At 40.4% G+C, this 19,034-nt stretch overlaps 1 protein-coding gene across 1 annotated transcript in view; it reads right to left on the reverse strand.

Annotated features, from left to right (window-relative positions):
* The window catches only part of lmbrd1 (LMBR1 domain containing 1), a 178,795-nt gene that overhangs the window by 98,800 nt on the left and 60,961 nt on the right, over positions 1-19,034 (reverse strand). The window contains 1 exon segment of the mRNA XM_034184354.1: positions 1,408-1,481. Coding sequence (XP_034040245.1) covers positions 1,408-1,481 — 74 coding nt within the window.

Here is a 19,034-nt window from a genome sequence, read left to right on the forward strand (position 1 = left end):
AACTGATAAATGAAACATTCTTTTTAAAAATGTTCAGACTAAAAAGTCCAACTGGGCTACACACAAATGAGTCATTTTGGTCTCCACAAACATCGTTGGCAGCACACCTTTTTTTATGGAATCTGGGATCATGTTTTAATCTAGAAAAATACTTTTTTTTACAGTATTCTGACACCAAGAAATGTGTGACTGTCAGTTTTTGAAAAACATCTTTGCTATTTCAATGACTTGTACAGAAACAAGAAAATGTGATGTAAGCCATATATTGAGTTGTGCTGGATGAGCTGTGTTCTGTATTACATCAACTCAAGGTGAACTTATAATATTCACAATTATAAGCCTGCAGCTACATGCGAACTTAACCTCCAAATGTTCTCTGCTATGCTGCCAGTTCATGTTTTTCAGTGCCTGTTAAATACTAAATGGGTGATTCTTAGACTACGGGCACTTATTATGTCCTTTGATCATATTGTATGAAAAACAGAAAAAAGGGGAAATTTCACACTTTTATAGTTATCTTTACAATGAAAGTGTGTTAAGAAATTTGTCTATGATGACTTTTTCACCTTTTTTCAGCATCATTATATGCAAATTTGCCGTTTTGTGCTTGTCCCACACCCAGACTTTTGATCTTCAATGATAAAAATGAATGGTAAAGAAACATTTTTTCTAATGTTTTAAAATATCTCTGAATAAAATATCAGTAAAATAATCAAAACATAATTGGGGTATTCAATGTCATACAACTGTTGTGATTTTTTTTTAAACAAAATGTAGTTGTCCCACACTATTGCCGTAATTTCCACCACAACACTGTAATGTCCCTAAACAGTTTGTATGAAAGACTGTTTGGGTAGTGTATATGGAGAAACAGTGACATCAGAACACATGTATATAGCGCCAAATCACAACAAACAGTTGCCCCAAGGCGCTTTATATTGTAAGGCAATGGTGTGGTGGAAATTACATTTACAAGGCCAATACTGCCCGTAGTTTAAAAAAAAAAAAAAAAATCACCCAAATACAGGTGTGAATTTTTTCTCAGGGACACACACATACTGATGACTGAAAGACTCAGGCCAGTAAATTCAAATATGTTTGCATGAATAGCGATCAAGCCAGGTGGGATTGGAAAAGCACAGATATGGACCTGATACACATACGTATACAGCTGCAATTCCTAAATATGATGACCTTCTGGTTACATGAACTAGCCCAAATGCTGCCCGACCTCAAATCACTCTTGGGACAACCTTAAAAATCCTGTAGTGTGGAGCCAGTTTAAAGGTTTGGAATGTTTGTTAATAATCCCACCCTATGATTACAAATCAAGAACCTCATTAAATGTGGGTGTGTAACCACAAGGAGCATAAAGCAACCACATGATTGTCTCAGGACTCAACTCACCATGTACGTGATTACTGCCAACATGCCAATCAAGGTCAGAGAGCTGATGGAGAAAGACAAAGCATATAGACCATCTGCAGGTAGAAAGAGAGGAAAGCTCATTAGAAATCAAGCCCTAATATCGACATAAACATGAACAGGTTGTATCCTGTCATGTGCAAATGCTTTTGTTTAGATTGAGACAGTTAAGTAGCTACAATATTCTAAGCACAATATTCACAAAAAAATTAACTGTTTCCACAAATTCTATGTATATGAAAACTGAGCAGCAAACAGTGGCAATGCACTGACTATGTCCAGCAATTACTTGTCAAAATGAGATATCACAATAACAAGAGAAAAAACAAACAACAACATAAAATACTTTTTGCTTCAGTTGCTCCCTGTGTGCACTTGAGGACCTTGCATGGCAGGCACCCTGCATCAGCATGTGAATGGGTGAATGTCAGGCATGAATGTAAAGTGCTTTAAGCTTCTGATTCAGAGAGACAGCACTATATAAATACAATCCATTTACCATTTTAAAAATCTTACGCAGTGCAAACTATGTCCAATGATTATGTGGCAGTGAACTTTTTCTTTCCCTATTCCTAGTTTGTAGTGTGCATTGTATCATTTGTAATTCTAGATAAAACTGCCTCCCACCAACATATATTCAAACGTAATGTAACTGGGGGTTTATCATATCTGGTATCATCACTGAGATCAAAACTCAGGAAATCATTTGCTACAAAAGTAAAAAAAAATTACAAGATTGCAAACATGTTTTCAAAGTCAATGATTTGGGGTCATTCTGGACAGACAAATTCATAGCCATATATAATTAAACTGGAACATAAATAAGACCTCTGTTATGGGAGCGGAGAAAGTACTCCACACTATAAAGATATACTGCTCCAAAACCTCAAACTGGATGGAAGTATGTGGATGTACATCACAAAATAGTGCCTAAGCCTAACTCTTTGTGAGAATCAGAAATTGCTTTTCCATTATCCTTTATATCACGTCAACCTTTTCCACTCAGCATCAGAAAGGAAGCAAATACGCATGTATCTCAAAGCGACAATGTGCTTCTTTAATGGAGAAGAATATATTAATTATTTTGAATTATATCAATGTGCAATGTTGGTATATTACTATTCCTGATGACTACAAGAGCCTTAAATAATACACTATTCCACAGATGTGGTCATTACTTTGTTGACTAATGTAATGGTTACATAACCAGTGTTTTGAAAAATCCCTAGAAATTACATAAAATACCACAAAGGTGATACAATAATAATTTAAAAAAATTATAAATAGCATACAGTTTACAACAGTGCACTAAGCATTAAAGAGCATCTTTACCAAGTTATTATGCATAAAGTATTACATGCTGGCTCTTGTATTTGTGGACTCATGCACTGGACTCTAAAGCTATAAACTAAACAATTTTTGTTATTAATCTGAAAAGGTCTATTTGTTATTTAATAGATAGTCAAAAGTCTCTGTGATATTACATTTATAACTTCCAAAAGTCACATTTTAGTGACAAACTGGTGTGTTGCTTTATTCACCAGTTTGTCACTAAAATGTGACATACATATACGTATGGTTAACTACAGTTAACTACAATAAAAGCGTGCTCATTTTATTCATTGAACACAATCAGGATCTGTCACTGTATACGAGTTGATTTGATCTGTCACCTCTGACTGCAGCAGAGAGGGGACCACCCATCAGGAAAGGGCAACAGTACATGTCACCAGCTGTCAGAGCTGGACAGGAAGACAGGGACTGATGAAGAAACAGACCAACTTTTTCCCTTGTTAAGATCCCACCTGTCATACAATTCCACATAAAAGTTATATTGGTCCCTTTTCTTCCTCCCAGCAGGCCCCTTCGGTGCCCAGCACACCCGTTGGTAAACTTTTTGCAGGTTTTTTTCCTTGACATTAACGTTTGATTGAAAATATTGACTAAGCATTCAGGTTGTGTCTAATTTCTATTTAGAACATTTATCATTTTCATTTGGAGACATTTCACATGCAGGAGCATAAAAGCAGAGAAATGGAGACAAATTATATACCTGCGCCCAAATGTATTATATGCAAAAGGAAAATTTTCAAGTATGACAGCTTGACTAAACATTAACATTTGAATACACGTTTTCTATTGCTCAGTGTTTCATTGTGATTGTGCCGCCTTGTTTAGTGGTGAGTTTGGTGAAATAGACAAAAGCTCCATGTTCTGCATGGAGAACATTCTGTTCATGAGCTCAGCACAAAGCAATGGTGAGATATTTGCTGCCACTCTTCTTGGCTTCTTGAGCAGATTTTCTGGGGATTAAACAGGGGAATACTGTTTATAATTTGTGGCATTCCCACATCTGTACAGCTAGGATTGCAAAAGGAATGGAACAAGTCTGCTCTTATCTGCCTATGCAGATAGGACTACAGGCGTGTGTGTATGCAAAGAATTGCACAGAGCAGTGTTTGTTAATGAGCTCCTTTAGCCTTGAAACACTGTTTCTGTGGAATGGCAGCAACATCAATAGGCAGTGACAGGTAGCTGTAAGGTTAAAGGATTGTATACTGTTCAACTGCAACAAACCCATACTGTCACATCAGAGCTTTTACAGACTTACACCAAAGTTAGAAAAGTTACAAACACCAGGTGCACAAGGGCTGCTCTTGTCTTTTTCTTTGCTTGAATGAATGAAACTAAAAATAGTAATGGAATATGAGAAAAGTAGACAATAGTGTGCATTAAAGCAAATATGATGCCATTATTTAGTTTTTTCTTTCCATTGATTTGAGGTATTATGGTACATAATAAGCATAAAATTAAGCACAACACTAAACATGATACATGAAAACTGCCAGAAGCACGTTCTCTCTAATCTCACCACAGACTTGTCAAGATAAGTTTTCCATTCATTCTTTAATACAATGTGCTATCAAACTGTAAATGAGCAAATAGATAAATATGTGAATGACTGAGAAATACTGAAACTACTTGGCAGAAGTAAAGAAGCTAGCAGTACTAAAGTTAATATGAAAACAGCTGAGGTTACCTATTTGATTATCCTCAGTCTCTGACAGCATACAAATGAGGACAAAATTATAAGGCCCTTATGAAACTGAAAATGTATTCTGAATTTTCCCTAGTCCTTTTTTAACAGAGCAAGGAGTTTTCAACACAGCATTTCTAAACATCCTAGTATTATTTTGGATGCTTACATTATTTTACATTGCACAAAGAACCAAAATTATTTCACAAAAAGCAAAAACCACAAAGGCCAAAATGATTACTAGCCCTGATGCTAATAATCAGTTGTGTATCCTTTTTGATAACAGCCATCATTTGTTGAGTTTTCAACAAGTCTTAGGGCCCCTTCACAAATAACACAATTGAAGCCGACTGGTGCACGAAAGAGGAATTGCATGCCACTCGTGAAAAATCGGCGCCGCCTCAAAGGCCTCGTACAGCTGTCGCCACAACCATTCACACACACCAGCGGCCAAAAGACAGCGAGTGCCCTGCGGGTGCCCATTCGACCCCCTCTCGGCAGGTGTCCACCAAATTCCAGGTGCCACACACGAACATCCAACACCACTTGCTGGACACTTAAAGGCTATTTGCGGTCCCGGCACTAGAGTGTAGAGGACCACATTCGAGATGTCTGTGAAAACTGTCCAAGTATCCCATGAGTGTGCCATTTCCAAGCAACACATGTGTCAAGCAAGTGTACCTCCCAACACGTGGCATACCAGTGTGTCGGCCCTCCCTCAACACATGTGGCATGTGTGTGTGTGTTGCCCCCCCCACCATCATGTGACCAGCGTGTGTCGCACACCCCCAGCCCTCCGCAACACATGTGGCGTACTGGGGGGAGCACACTTGCATGAAATGCTGATAATTATGTACAGACAAGATCAAATGGGGACGGGCCAGCCACATCTGAGCGCACACAGCACAGCAAGGCACCTCTCAGCTTATCGCCGGCCAGCCACTCACTGACAGCTGGAAATGATGGCTCAGTGCACACGGCGTGTTAAATTAAAAACACAGAGAACACAACCAGGACAAGTATATAAATAAATACTACAATAACTACATACATAATTACATAACAAATAACTAAAATAAATAATTACAGAACAAAGAAACAGAGAGTGACACTTTGTTCTGTGTGCTGATCGAAAAGGTTGGTGTGTCTGCGCGAGCCGCTGCTGTTGAGATCTGTGGACCCACAAGTCACAGCTGGAGAACACGTATCATGTTATGAAAGACATGACCTTACAACTCTACACTGTGAGGTACGTGCATGTGCTTGCAGTCTTCAGGTGGAAATACATAAAAACATACATCGACTTTGCAGCCACACAGCATGCACATTGGCAGGCTGTGCTAGGTGAAAAGGACCATCTGATTATGTGTACACTCAGTGATCTTAATGTCACATCACCCACGTGAGCTATGGTCCACATGACTTTGTGTCCTCCGGCGCCGCTCGCTGGACATGCATACGGGGCCAGCAGATATGGACATGATAAGAAGGCAATGCTTCATTCATGTCATTTCATGACTTCACATCTGTGACCATGGGTCACATACAGAGGAACAGAAGGATCATACTTGTATTGCCCGCTCGATAAGAGGGATTAAATATTAGAAATTGCTGTGTTTTTTTATGGTGTTGGGTTTTTTATTCTTTCCCCCCACAGCAGCGGTGCGATGTGGTGCCACCCGCTCCAGCTGCTTGCACTGTGCATTTGAGCAAGTACACAAGGGTGCACGAAACAGTCATTGTGGTATTGTGCACACCTGTCTGACCGTGCATCCCTCCCGACAGCAGGTGGAATGTTTCGTGGTTCCCCATTTCATTTTTTGCTTGAATTTTCAGCTGGTTTCTGTTTTTTTTGCCCAAATTCTTTTTATGTGTGAAGGGGCCTTAGACATGTCTCCTTAAGAGTTCCAGCCCATTCGTCTTTTTGGAATCTCAAGTTCCTTCAGATTTGATGATCTTCTGGCATGGACCTTGGTCGTCCGTTCACCCCACATATTTTCAATGGGATTAAAGTCAGGGCTGTGTGCAGGTCAGTCAATAACATTCACTTTGGTCTTCTGGAGGTAGGTCTTCATCAGGAGACACGTATGTGTTGGGGTCGTTGTCATGTTGGAAGACAGAGTGATGACCCAGACACAGTTTTGCTGCTGACTGCTTAGAGATCTTCTTTCATAATCTTTACATATCCTTCTGTTTCCATGATTCCATCCACTTTTAGGAGATCCCAGTTCCAGACAAGCATCCCCACAGCAAAATACTCCCACTGCTGTGTTTCACTGTGGGGACAGTGTTCTTTGGGTTATATCTCCCTTCCTTCTCCAAACATAAGCAACATCTCTATGGCTAAACAGCTCTAGCTTCGTCTCATCTGACCAAAGGACACACTTCCAGTATGCATAATCTTTTTCTGGGACTAGCTGACTAATAAAAATAGTCGACTAGTCGGATGTTAGCTCGTCGTAGTCGACTATTATGACTAGTCATCCCATCCCTAGTTTTCTTTTGCTTCCTACCTCTGCCAGGTTTGTTCTATACGATGTGGCTCTCTCTGAATTTCTTGATGATACTTCTCACTGCAGTTTTTGACATTTGGAAATGCTGTGTGTGCCAAGAATTCCCCTATAGTAATTATTAGTACCTTGGTATTTGATTATCCCTCTCTGGGAAAATGATGTTTGGACAAAAAGAAGGATCAGTCCATATACATATATTGTATAACTAGATTAGGGGTATGAATCTTGACACAAATATGAGTTTTGGACAAAAGGTTGTTTGTTGTTGCTATTTTCAATGCAAGTTTTACCCAGATAAGCTTATCCTATGACTGCCACCCCCACAATGACGGTCTGGCTTCTTAGTGGCCACCCTGGGTCAAATCCTCTTCATGAATAAACAACTCAAGAGGATCATTACAACAACAGATGCTATTAGACCCAGCAGTCTCTGATACAGTCTGAAAGAAATAAAATCTCTTCTGCTCTACAGTGCCAGACAGCACCTGACGATCTTTATCCTTTCTTGACTGAGGCTAACCCTGGACTGTCTGAAGTCTAAGAACAGGCCTATGAAGGAAATTGTGAGGGACAATTGCACCATTTCTGACAGTTTATCTTGAATCTTAAACTCATCAGATGCTCTGTGAGTAAAGGGTGTGGGGTCACAACTTCATAAAGAGGCAGTGCAGTGATTGACCAGTTAACCTGGATTAACCTGCCGTCTCCGAGCAGTGTTATTCAAAAATACCACTGGACAAAAGATAGAAATAAGTACTCATAATCTATTCTCTGGAAGTAAAATCTAAAATATTCCCTGTATGGGGACGACCTTGAAGATGAAAATAACCATCCTGTAAGTCAAATGATGTGAACCAATCACTTGGATGCAGACAATGAAGCAGAATGTGCATGAACATTCTGGGATGCTTAATGATGGCTGTGAAATCCAAAATTGTCCAGAAGACACGCCTCTTTGTTTGGACCAGGACATACCTTGAATAAATGCTGGTCTTTAACTGTGCCCAGTGGGAATTACTCTTAGTGTCCTATTTTCAAGAGAGGAAAACAATACAGGTGTTCTTTGATACACGTTGTGTTATATTTGATGGAAATGAATTGGCATCATCCCAAGCCTGCAAGTACATTATTTCTTTGAACTGAAGGGAAGAAACCGTAAACTAGTCTGTATCCCCTGCTTATTGTTCTCTGCACACTCTCCGATTGTGTGCAATCTGCCCAACCATCTGTTGTCACTGAGAGATTGCTGAATGGCCACGATAACAAAGACATAGTAAACGCACCCCCTAGTGGTGCAAATTGGCAACGCTGAGTGGGCTGGTTTGCACCTGCACAGAACAGCGCACTCCTGACAGAAAAAAATCTCAGTTGGGCCAATGTCCCTCCTGCTGCCAATTTAGTTAGGGGCTTGTTCCTCCAACAGAGCGTTTTGGTGTGTTTTAACTTTGTAAACCCGGCCCCAGCAGCATTAGATCCACTGTTATGGATGAACCATTTTTTATGAAACAAAGTACTTTTGAGACATTTCATGGAGGCAATATGAGGACAACCATGATGAAGGCCGTCTTTTCCTTTATGCGAGCCTCTGACGTGTAAATTAGCGCGTCGGCCAAGTGCTGCACATTCTGTGAACACAGTGACTGTGGTGGCAGGAACAGTTAGGAAGGAGAGCATTAGTGGCTTGTTCAAGATAACTATCAACTATTAGGCTCACTGGTTCTTTCCCTTCTTTACGTGGGTGGTTGGTGAGACCAGCTGTTCACCCTGAAGACAAATTTCAGGAACAGACCTCTTCTGCCAATAAGCCCAGAGAGTAGGCACTCTGGAAGTGGCTGAGGGACTGGCCTAAACCCTAGAGAGTCTGGAGATTTTAGACATGGACAGTGGATGTGCCACAGGCTGTGTAAACATTTGGTATTGCTTCAGTACTCCAAATGGTAAGCAAGATAGAGGTAGAAGGAATGAGTGGTGTGGTAGGCTCCACTCAACTCCAAACTGTGCCTTTCTTAGCTTTCTTAATCAGTTTAATTTGCATCTCCAAAGTGATTAAATATTTCCACCTCTGCACCCTGTTGCTGATTCCCAATATGATACAGGGGGTCTACTGGGTGCCCCATCTGTGAAATCAAGGATTTTTTTTTTTTTCTTGACATGCCTATTTTGTTATTTTCTCCTCCCTGATCGAGGCTTTTTTACCTGCTGGATGTGAATGAGACAAGATGAGAACAACAGACAAGTTGAGGAACTGCTAACATTGTATTCTTTCTCTTCCTACAGCTAATGTCAGTCATGCTTGAGGGGTAAAAGTAACAAAAATTATGATACAAATGGGGGTGGTGAAAATCCATGAACTAAAACTAGAGTAGTAAAAAATGGATGTAAGATGTAAAACTCAGTGATAAATAGTAGAACTGGGACATGAATATCACAAACAGGATTGGTGACAAATGGGCATCCCTGGGGGAGTCCAACACCAACCGGAAACAGGTCTGATGTACTGCGGAGAATGCTGACACAACTCCTATTTTGGTCATGTAGAGACCAGGTTGTACGTTGCAGCGAATCGGGTGCCCTATATTCCCGCAGCACCCCCCACAGGATACTGGTCATACAACTTTTCCAAGTCCACAAAACACATGCAGACTGGTTGGTCATAAGACTCCCAAGACCCCTCTAATATCCTTGCAAGGGTAAATGAAACCCTTACAAGGATTTTTAATTAATGTGTATACCATATTCAAACATCTGAGGGCACAGGACCCGAGCATCAGCCTACCCCCTTTTTTGAAGAAAGCTGGTTTAAACACCCACCCAAAACTAAATTTTGTTTTTTATTAAAGTTTATTAAATGTCCACCTAAAATAAATTAATCCCGTGACACAGCACATCGCATCTGTTCCATGTCTGAATTGCGATGACATCACCCATTTGACCTGTGCTCTTATTCTGAAAGACTCTTGTGCAAGAAACAGGAAGTGTTCTTGTGACAATGTTAGCTTTTTACAAGCAACAGTCACACAATAAAGGACCTATCATTTAAAAAGTCATTTTACATCTGGAAAATGAGTGCCTTGTCAGCTGATGTCCAAAAGGTTTGAATGAAAGTTTTGTGCATTTTCAAAACTTTGAGGGGAGATGAGGCAAAGACCTTAACACTACGTCCGCCTTTGTTTGCCAGATTGTGCTCTGCTTGTTTTGTATTTTCCTGCGTCTGTCTGATGGATCATTCTGACTTTTTGATTCACCAAAACTCCAGCGCCAGCCAAGAAAACACCAGCACAGAAGATCGCTCTCCCTCCCTCCCTCTTCCCTGCTCTCTCTCTTTCACTCTCTGACTACACGTGGCCACACGAACAGTGAAGAAACATGATGTTGTGCTTCCAGACCACACGTCTGAAATGCAGAATTTCTATTAACTGGGGAAACCCTTCTGCTCAATGCAGATTCTCTGTGGAAATGTGGCATAGACTATTAGCACCCAAACTCCCCAGGAGACTGATGAAATTGCCAACGGACAACATATTTAAATACTTTATCAGTCAGAGTGTGACACAGTATGAGCACATGCAGCGATTCTGGACCTTGTGGACGTGAACACTGACTTGTGATGACAGTCGGTCACAGTCTAGGTGTTTTATTGTTTTCAATGAGAGGCTGATGAGAAAATTATGGATTTATCTTAACCAGGAATCATGGACAGCAACTTACAGATTATTTAACTGCAGAGTCACCTGGATTTAAACCAGTAGGAGCTTTTGAAGCTTCCATTAGTTTTTTTGCTTTAATATAAACACTGTGCAAAATGTTTCAGTCAAGTAAATTATTGTCTGTGGGGTTGTCTGAAAACTGACTGTGCACGTCAGGTCACTATTTTTGTTTGTTTGTTTTGCTGCCCCAGACATCACCAGACAGGGAACACATTTAATAACAAAAGGATAGGGAAAAAACATACACAGACAGGTGATTTCATCTTTACTTGTGGGGAAAAAACACATTTTATTGCAATGAGCGGTCCAACAAATGTAAAATTTGGCCGAGTTTGTCCAAATGCCCACCTGCCCTTCAATCAGAATTTCACCCGGAATGCCCAGCGAGCTCAGATGTGCGAATATGGTACTTATTCTAGTCTGAGACTGAGTAAAGTTAGAGTAAAATGGCTTTCAGTTCCGAGACAAAACTGAGTAAGGGAAAAGGTCTGGAGACCAAGATCGGACTCAAAAACGACAACAGTACCTAAATGGATGAAGTCAGCAGGGTTCTTAGCAAACAAGTTATTTTTACAGAATTAATCTTCCATCTGCACAGAGATGTGGAATTAGAAAAGGGATGAACCTCACATTTCCTATGCAGCACCTGAGCAATTTCACAAAGTGCCACTACAAGTACATGGGTGTTACAGGGAGCATGCAGGGTTCTGCTACTTCCTCTGCGATCACCAGATGGCAAAGGGGCAGAATAGTCGGCACTAGGTAACAAGCATAAGCACAGGCATTGCTCTGTTTAACAAGAAGCTGTTGTGGGCTGGGGTGTTTGGCTGGCTTTGTTTTTGTTTTCTGTTTCTCCCACCAGGTGGTATGCATTCAGGACTGAGTGGCTGACGTGTGGCTGAGTATTAGGACCTCACACTGAACACCTGAGGCTTGTTATCACGTGCAGGTCATCAGGACTCACAGCTGTGGTGTATCTGTCTTGATCAGAGCTTGCTGCACTTAAACCTTGAATGCACAGCGTGTGATTGCCAGAGACTCGACCTTGTGAGCAGACGTGTGAGATCGACGTCAGGAGAACAATCTCACCATTACGGACGCAGAGACAGCTCCAGGTTTGACACCACAGTCTGTGAAGGAGGATTGCGTGAGGTCTCACGCTCTTCAGCACACTTCCTGAGGTAATTTGGTTTTGGTGACTTTTCATGAAGTAATGACAGTCGATTTGGTGTCCCTCACACCTTGTTATATTTAGCTGTTACGCTATGCTAACGCCCTAATCAGCTTCTGCTGCAGTGGAGATTGAACTGAGTTGTTCCGTGCTGCAGGGTGGAGAAGCTGAGTTATATTAAAGCCTGGAAGTGTTTGCTGATTGTGTGCACCTTTTGAGCTGTCTCTCTGTGTGGAGAGTGTTGGGACTCACCTCATGATTTCCTTCCTTCACAGACTCGGTTTGTCGCGGCCGCCCTGGGGGGTGTCGGCGGGTCCCTGGGTCGAACTGCTGTGGCTCGGACCGTTTGCGCTGATGAGAGAGCGCCGTGTTTCCACCATCACCAGACCGCGGACTTTTGGGTTGTTTATCACTCCACTCACATTACTGTTATACCATTCTGTTACCTTTTGAACCGTGCTCTGCTTATTTTATGCCGGGTTCTGTCAAACGTGGGTCGGTTGCTCCGACCGCGTCCGGACACATAACAGAAGCAAAAGCAAGAAGCCTTAATGTTGCATTTACCAATATATATTACCAACCCTATGTAATTTTATCTTGTAAATAATACACAATGCATTTTTTAACTGCAGATTCACAGAAATTACTTTTACCCTACCACCATACTGGCCAGCCCAAAGCAGGAGCTCATAGAGCTTGACCTTCAAATGGAACAACAACAAAGAGTTGCTGTGAACAGTTTTCTTTGTGCTTTGTTGCTGCAGGGAGGAAATTAAACTTATAAAGCAAATGTTGCTTCCTAACATTCTCCCAAATGTCTTTCAAAATAAAAGCATTGTAACTGCAAAACTCATGTTTACAAGGCTAACTAAGGTAAGCTAAATGGATCATATTACATACCAATAAGGTCGCATAGGGGCAGCACAGTGGTGCAAATATTTAATGTGCTTGCTTCCAAAAACAAACTGAAGATTTACTTCAAGAGCACCAATGCCCCATTCTCCATGTACATTTGTAGTTGCATAAGGAATGGCATCCGGCACAAAACCTTTGTCAAATCAACATGCGAATCCATATCATTTCTAACAAGAAAAGTATGTGAGGAGTAATGGCTACTACGACATGCACATAATAGCACACTGTAAGAATATGATTTCAAGATACAGAAAGACCAATATGCCTGATATTATCTATACTATATTATCTATACTGATTGCAGATTTCTGGGGGCTTTTTTGTTTTTAAGTACAGACATAACTTCATGATGTTTTACTGATGCCGCCATAACATTACTTATACTACACAATGCCAAATGATTATCTTATCGATATAAGAGCACTCTCTTAGCCCTACTGACTGTGGATATATTCTTTAAAAAGTTTTTTTTCTTTTTGGACATTTACAAACCATTTCATAATGTTTCTCATTATACATCATGACTTCTGACCAGCTCTAGCTGCAGCAGTAATGCCAGTGTCACTACATCTACACACGGAAACTGCCCCAGGTCCTGGACCGCAATCAGCCAGGGCAGCCAATCAGTCCATTCCCACCTGTCAAATTGTACAGATTACACATGGGCATCCATTGGCCATATCCAGATGTTGGGTCCTCAGCTATAAGGCAACGTGTGCTGGGATCATGCCAGAGAAGTGTGCCTCATGGCCACCTTGACTGATTTTCACAAGAACTAATCATTGGGAGACATGACCCAAGAAATATCTGCAGTTTCTGCTCACCCTGTTTCCACATTATTTTGTGCACAGACAGACAAAAACACACAAGGCACATCAACTCCCTGTGCTACTGCTAGTATGCGGGGTCATAAAAATGGAGAAAAGTGAAATGATTAATAACAACAAAAAATTCCACGGGTAAGACAAACAAAAGAAGTGATGTGTAAATGTCTTTTCCCTCTCTTCAACAGTCCACTGTGAGCAATGCAAACTGCAGCTGCTTCATGGTAGCATGTAAGCTCTTAACCAGGGGTGTAGCCAGAAGGAGTCAATTAGCACAGACACTCAGGCATTGACTACTACACCAAGAAAGATGACAATCTTTGAGAAAACTTTGGTTTGATTTTGCTTCTAAATTACCTCCATGTTTACAGAGTTATATAATGACACATGCTGTAAAAGTGCTTGAGGCTTCTGTCATAACAGGAGTGCAGCAGTTTGAGTATCCCAATGGACTTATTAGATTATTATTTATTTACAATTTATTAGATTTACTCATTGTGTGAAAGCTAATGGCCCAGTCACACGGCACTTAACGAAGGTTGACGAAGCCCTGACGAAACAAGGAATCTGGACCTTCGTTGACTGTCGTTGGCATCGTTTAACCTTCGCACAGTTTCATTCCTGCAGCTGGCGCTACGTCAGGATTTTTAAACTGTTGAAAAATCTGAAGGAAGGGCAACAAAAATCTCAATTCGTCTGTGTCTCGTTTTGCTGTTGTTCTTGACGTTTTTTAATCGTTTTTGTAACGTTATTGTTTAATTTGACTTCGTTGGAGCAGCTGAATGCTGAATGTTTTCACACAGTGCAGAAGCCGTTTTCTGAGCGCTGAGGCTGCTGCTGCTTCATGTACCATTGGAAATTACAGGGCAAACTCAGCCTGCTTGCTTGGATTTTTTTTTTATCAGCTTCAATGGGCTCAGGCACCTTACATAGGCCAGAATTAATCTTTTGTGTGGATATAATTAATTATTTTGCCACAAGCAACTGCTGAATTTGAAACAACAAAAAAGTTGTGTAATTTCTGACAGTACATGAATGCAGCATCAGCGGCAGCAGGAATACTGCGTGCATTGCATGCCCGTATATAGAGGGGGTTCAGGGGGTTCAACCGACCCCCACCCCCCCCCCCCCCCCCCCCCCCCCCCCCCCCCCCCCCGAGAATTCTGCTGATTTTTTTCAGCTGATTTTTTTCTGATCTGGATATCAACGTTATGTATTTTCTTTTCATTGATAATACGCAACAAGCACTAACTGTTACACAGCTATTATCACACACCCTCAAGTTTCAATTTCCTCTGCCAGAGTAATCCCTTAAGTGATGAAAGGGGAAAGATAAACTTTTCCCATGGGGGTTGAGAATTTCTACTCCCTGGTCCCTATCCTCCTCTGATATCAAACAGATTAGTAGGCTTGTAAATACCCATGTAGACAGACAATTACACTTATCTGGTTTGTAAAAACATGTTTGTATGTATAAGTTGAGAAATAAAGGGAGGTTCTCCTTCCTGTTGCAAATACTGTAAAGGTGCAAATATTCGCGTGGGATTTATTATGCGAATTTCGCGAGTTAAACAAGGTCGCCAAATTAAATACCGCTATTTTAATACATAACGTACATATACGTACATATTCATAATGTAAACGCGAATATTAATACCGCTAAATACGAGGTCTGTTAGAAAACTATCCAACCTTTTTATTTTTTGCAAAAACTATATGGATTTGAATCATGTGCACTTGCATCAGCCAAGCTTGAACCTTCGTGCGCATGCGTGATACCTGCGTCGCAACCGACAGGCAGGTATAAAGTTTGCATTAATGTTATCTTGGTTCTTCCTGGGTGGTTCTTATGGCAACTGATCCAATCCCAAGCAAGGACAATTTGTATATAAAATGTATTTCCTAAATGATACAGTTTGGGTTTCAAATGAAATTTCTGCAGCTTTTTACCCCTCGAAATCCTCAAAAGCTTCTGCTTCGGGGGGCTGTGCCTCCCTGAGCCCCCCACGAGGGCATTGCCCCTCGACCCCACCAGGGGCCCTGCGGCCCTCTGGACCCTCAACTCAAGGATTTGAACCCCCCCTTTCACATTCCTATATACGGCCCTGGTGTGCGCTTATTATTTTGTATTAAATATAACAATATGAGTGTAGGAATGACAATCCAGTCCTTCTGTACATGTGGCAACAGGTAGATGTTGTAAAAGTAAAGTATGTTGTTATTATATTACTGACAGACAGAAAGTCTCAGAGAGCCAAAATCCAAAACAAAAACCCTATTTTCTATACAGTTTAGGAGGGGGTGTATTCAACAAACTTTGTAACTTTGTGGTAACGGACAACACGTAAGTCACATGTGCAGGCTAGTTCACCAGCTTTTTTTTAATTCCACTCATGTTCAATTCTTTCAGATGAAGACCAGATGCTGGTAACATTACAAATGGACAGCTTTGACAAAGAAAACTGCTGAATTGTTTTTTCCACTTCAGGTGAGCCACATCAAACAGTCATGTTTGCAAAGAAGGGGATTTTTCACTTTTTGACATTTAGAGATGTTGACCAATATCCTTAAATATTGGAATTATGAACATAAAAACTATATTTGCATTTTTTAGCATTACAGCCTCTATGTAACAGAAACAGCTGACCAAAAAGATTTGGAAGAAAACAGGTATACATTATCATATTTTAAGACGGCCTCATATACAGCAAGGTACTGTTTAGACAGATAAGATTTGAGAGAATATTTGGACATTTATATGATTAGTTTCATTCTGTTATGGACTGCACAGGCATTTTTCCCCATAATTTTATTAACTGAAGGCAGTGGTGGGAAACTTGTTCCAGAAAGTGCCAAGAGGGTGCAGGTTTTCTTTGCAGCAACTGATTCCACCAGGTGATTTCACTGATTAATATCATTTTGAGCAGATGGAATCAGTTAATCAGTGAAATCACCTGGTGGAATCAGTTGCTGCAAAGAAAACCTGCACCCTCTTGGCACTTTCTGGAAACAAGTGCCCACCGCTGACTTAAGGTGTCGATAGGTTAATTCTAAGCAGAAAACATCAATCAGAATACAAGAATATATATATATTTAAAAACTGAAATTAACCAGGTTATGTCCTCATTATGAGACCATTATAGACTCTACATAAAATCACTGGACACAACACAGCTGCACTGTGAGGATGTTTGATGGCTCTTTTACAGCACACAAATCCTCAGACAGTTCAGATTACCACAGTGTATCCTATTGTAAGTTTCAAAGCAAATCAAAGCATTTATGTCAAGTCATATCATCAGTTATTTGCAAATTCGTAATGCGGAAAAATACAAGTTTACTTTAATTTGTATTCTGTTTAAAAGAACAAATTCTTCTTTCAAGGTACAAATTTACAGCAGGTATCAGGTAGGCAGTTGTCAGTGTTATAACCAAGAAAGAACACATGTGCTAATGAAAAACTCACAATACAACTGTTAACAACTTCTTATACAGAAATGCCTTTTAACTGGCTGACTGACTTGCTATGTAATGAACGTTTCTACAGCAACGTCTTCTCAAGTGCGTTCTTACTGAAACGCCATACACAGAGCAGACTTTTCCCTCATGGTGTGACATCTTGTCTGTAGGACAATGAGGCCTTCATGTCGTCCACCTGGTCGTTACTGTGAGTTTCTCTGTGAATTTTCAGACCTTTTGTCTGACTTAGTGCTTAGCTCAGATAAGATAATTATAGTGGGCGATTTTAACATCCACACAGATGCTGAGAATGACAGCCTCAACACTGCATTTAATCTATTATTAGACTCTATCGGCTTTGCTCAAAAAGTAAATGAGTCCACCCACCACTTTAATCATATTTTAGATCTTGTTCTGACTTATGGTATGGAAATAGAAGACTTAACAGTATTCCCTGAAAACTCCCTTTTGTCTGATCATTTTTTAATAACATTTACATTTACCCTGATGGACTACCCTGCAGTGGGGAATAAGTTTCATTACACTAGAAGTCTTTCAGAAAGCGCTGTAACTAGGTTTAAGGATATGATTCCTCTTTATGTTCTCTAATGTCATATACCAACACAGAGCAGAGTAGCTACCTAAACTCTGTAAGGGAGTTAGAGTATCTTGTCAATAGTTTACATCCTCATTGAAGCGGACTTTGGATGCTGTAGCTCCTCTGAAAAGAGAGCTTTAAATCAGAAGTGTCTGACTCCGTGGTATAACTCACAAACTCGTAGCTTAAAGCAGATAACCCGTAAGTTGGAGAGGAAATGGCGTCTCACTAATTAGAAGATCTTCACTTAGCCTGGAAAAAGAGTTTGTTGCTCTATAAGAAAGCCCTTCGTGAAGCTAGGACATCTTTCTACTCATCACTAATTGAAGAAAATAAGAACAACCCCAGGTTTCTTTTCAGCACTGTAGCCAGGCTGACAAAGAGTCAGAGCTCTATGAGCTGAGTATTCCATTAACTTTAACTAGTAATGACTTCATGACTTTCTTTGCTAACAAAATTTTGACTATTAGAGAAAAATTACTCATAACCATCCCAAAGATGTCTCGTATCTTTGGCTGCTTTCAGTGATGCCGGTATTTGGTTAGACTCTTTCTCTCCGATTGTTCTGTCTGAGTTATTTTCATTAGTTACTTCATCCAAACCATCAACATACTTATTAGACCCCATTCCTGCCAGGCTGCTCAAGGAAGTCCTACCATTATTTAATGCTTCAATCTTAAATATGATCAATCTATCTTTGTTAGTTGGTTATGTACCACAGGCCTTTAAGGTGGCAGTAATTAAACCATTACTTAAAAAGCCATCACTTGACCCAGCTATCTTAGCTAATTATAGGCCAATCTCCAACCTTCCTTTTCTCTCAAAGATTCTTGAGAGGGTAGTTGTAAAACAGCTAACTGATCACCTGCAGAGGAATGGTCTATTTGAAGAGTTTCAGTCAGGTTTTAGAATTCATCATAGTACAGAAACAGCATTAGTGAAGGTTACAAATGATCTCCTTATGGCTTCGGACAGTGGACTTATCTCTGTGCTTGTTCTGTTGGACCTCAGTGCTGCTTTTGATACTGTTGACCATAAAATTTTATTACAGAGATTAGAGCATGTCATAGGTATTAAAGGCATTGCGCTGCGGTGGTTTGAATCATATTTGTCTAATAGATTACAGTTTGTTCATGTAAATGGGGAATGTTCTTCACAGACTGAAGTTAATTATGGAGTTCCACAAGGTTCTGTGCTAGGACCAATTTTATTCACTTTATACATGCTTCCCTTGGGCAGTATTATTAGACGGTATTGCTTAAATTTTCATTGTTACGCAGATGATACCCAGCTTTATCTATCCATGAAGCCAGAGGATACGCACCAATTAGCTAAACTGCAGGATTGTCTTACAGACATAAAGACATGGATGACCTCTAATTCCT

The sequence above is a fragment of the Thalassophryne amazonica genome, chromosome 13 (genome assembly GCF_902500255.1).
Source record: "Thalassophryne amazonica chromosome 13, fThaAma1.1, whole genome shotgun sequence".
Taxonomy (NCBI): Eukaryota; Metazoa; Chordata; class Actinopteri; order Batrachoidiformes; family Batrachoididae; genus Thalassophryne; species Thalassophryne amazonica.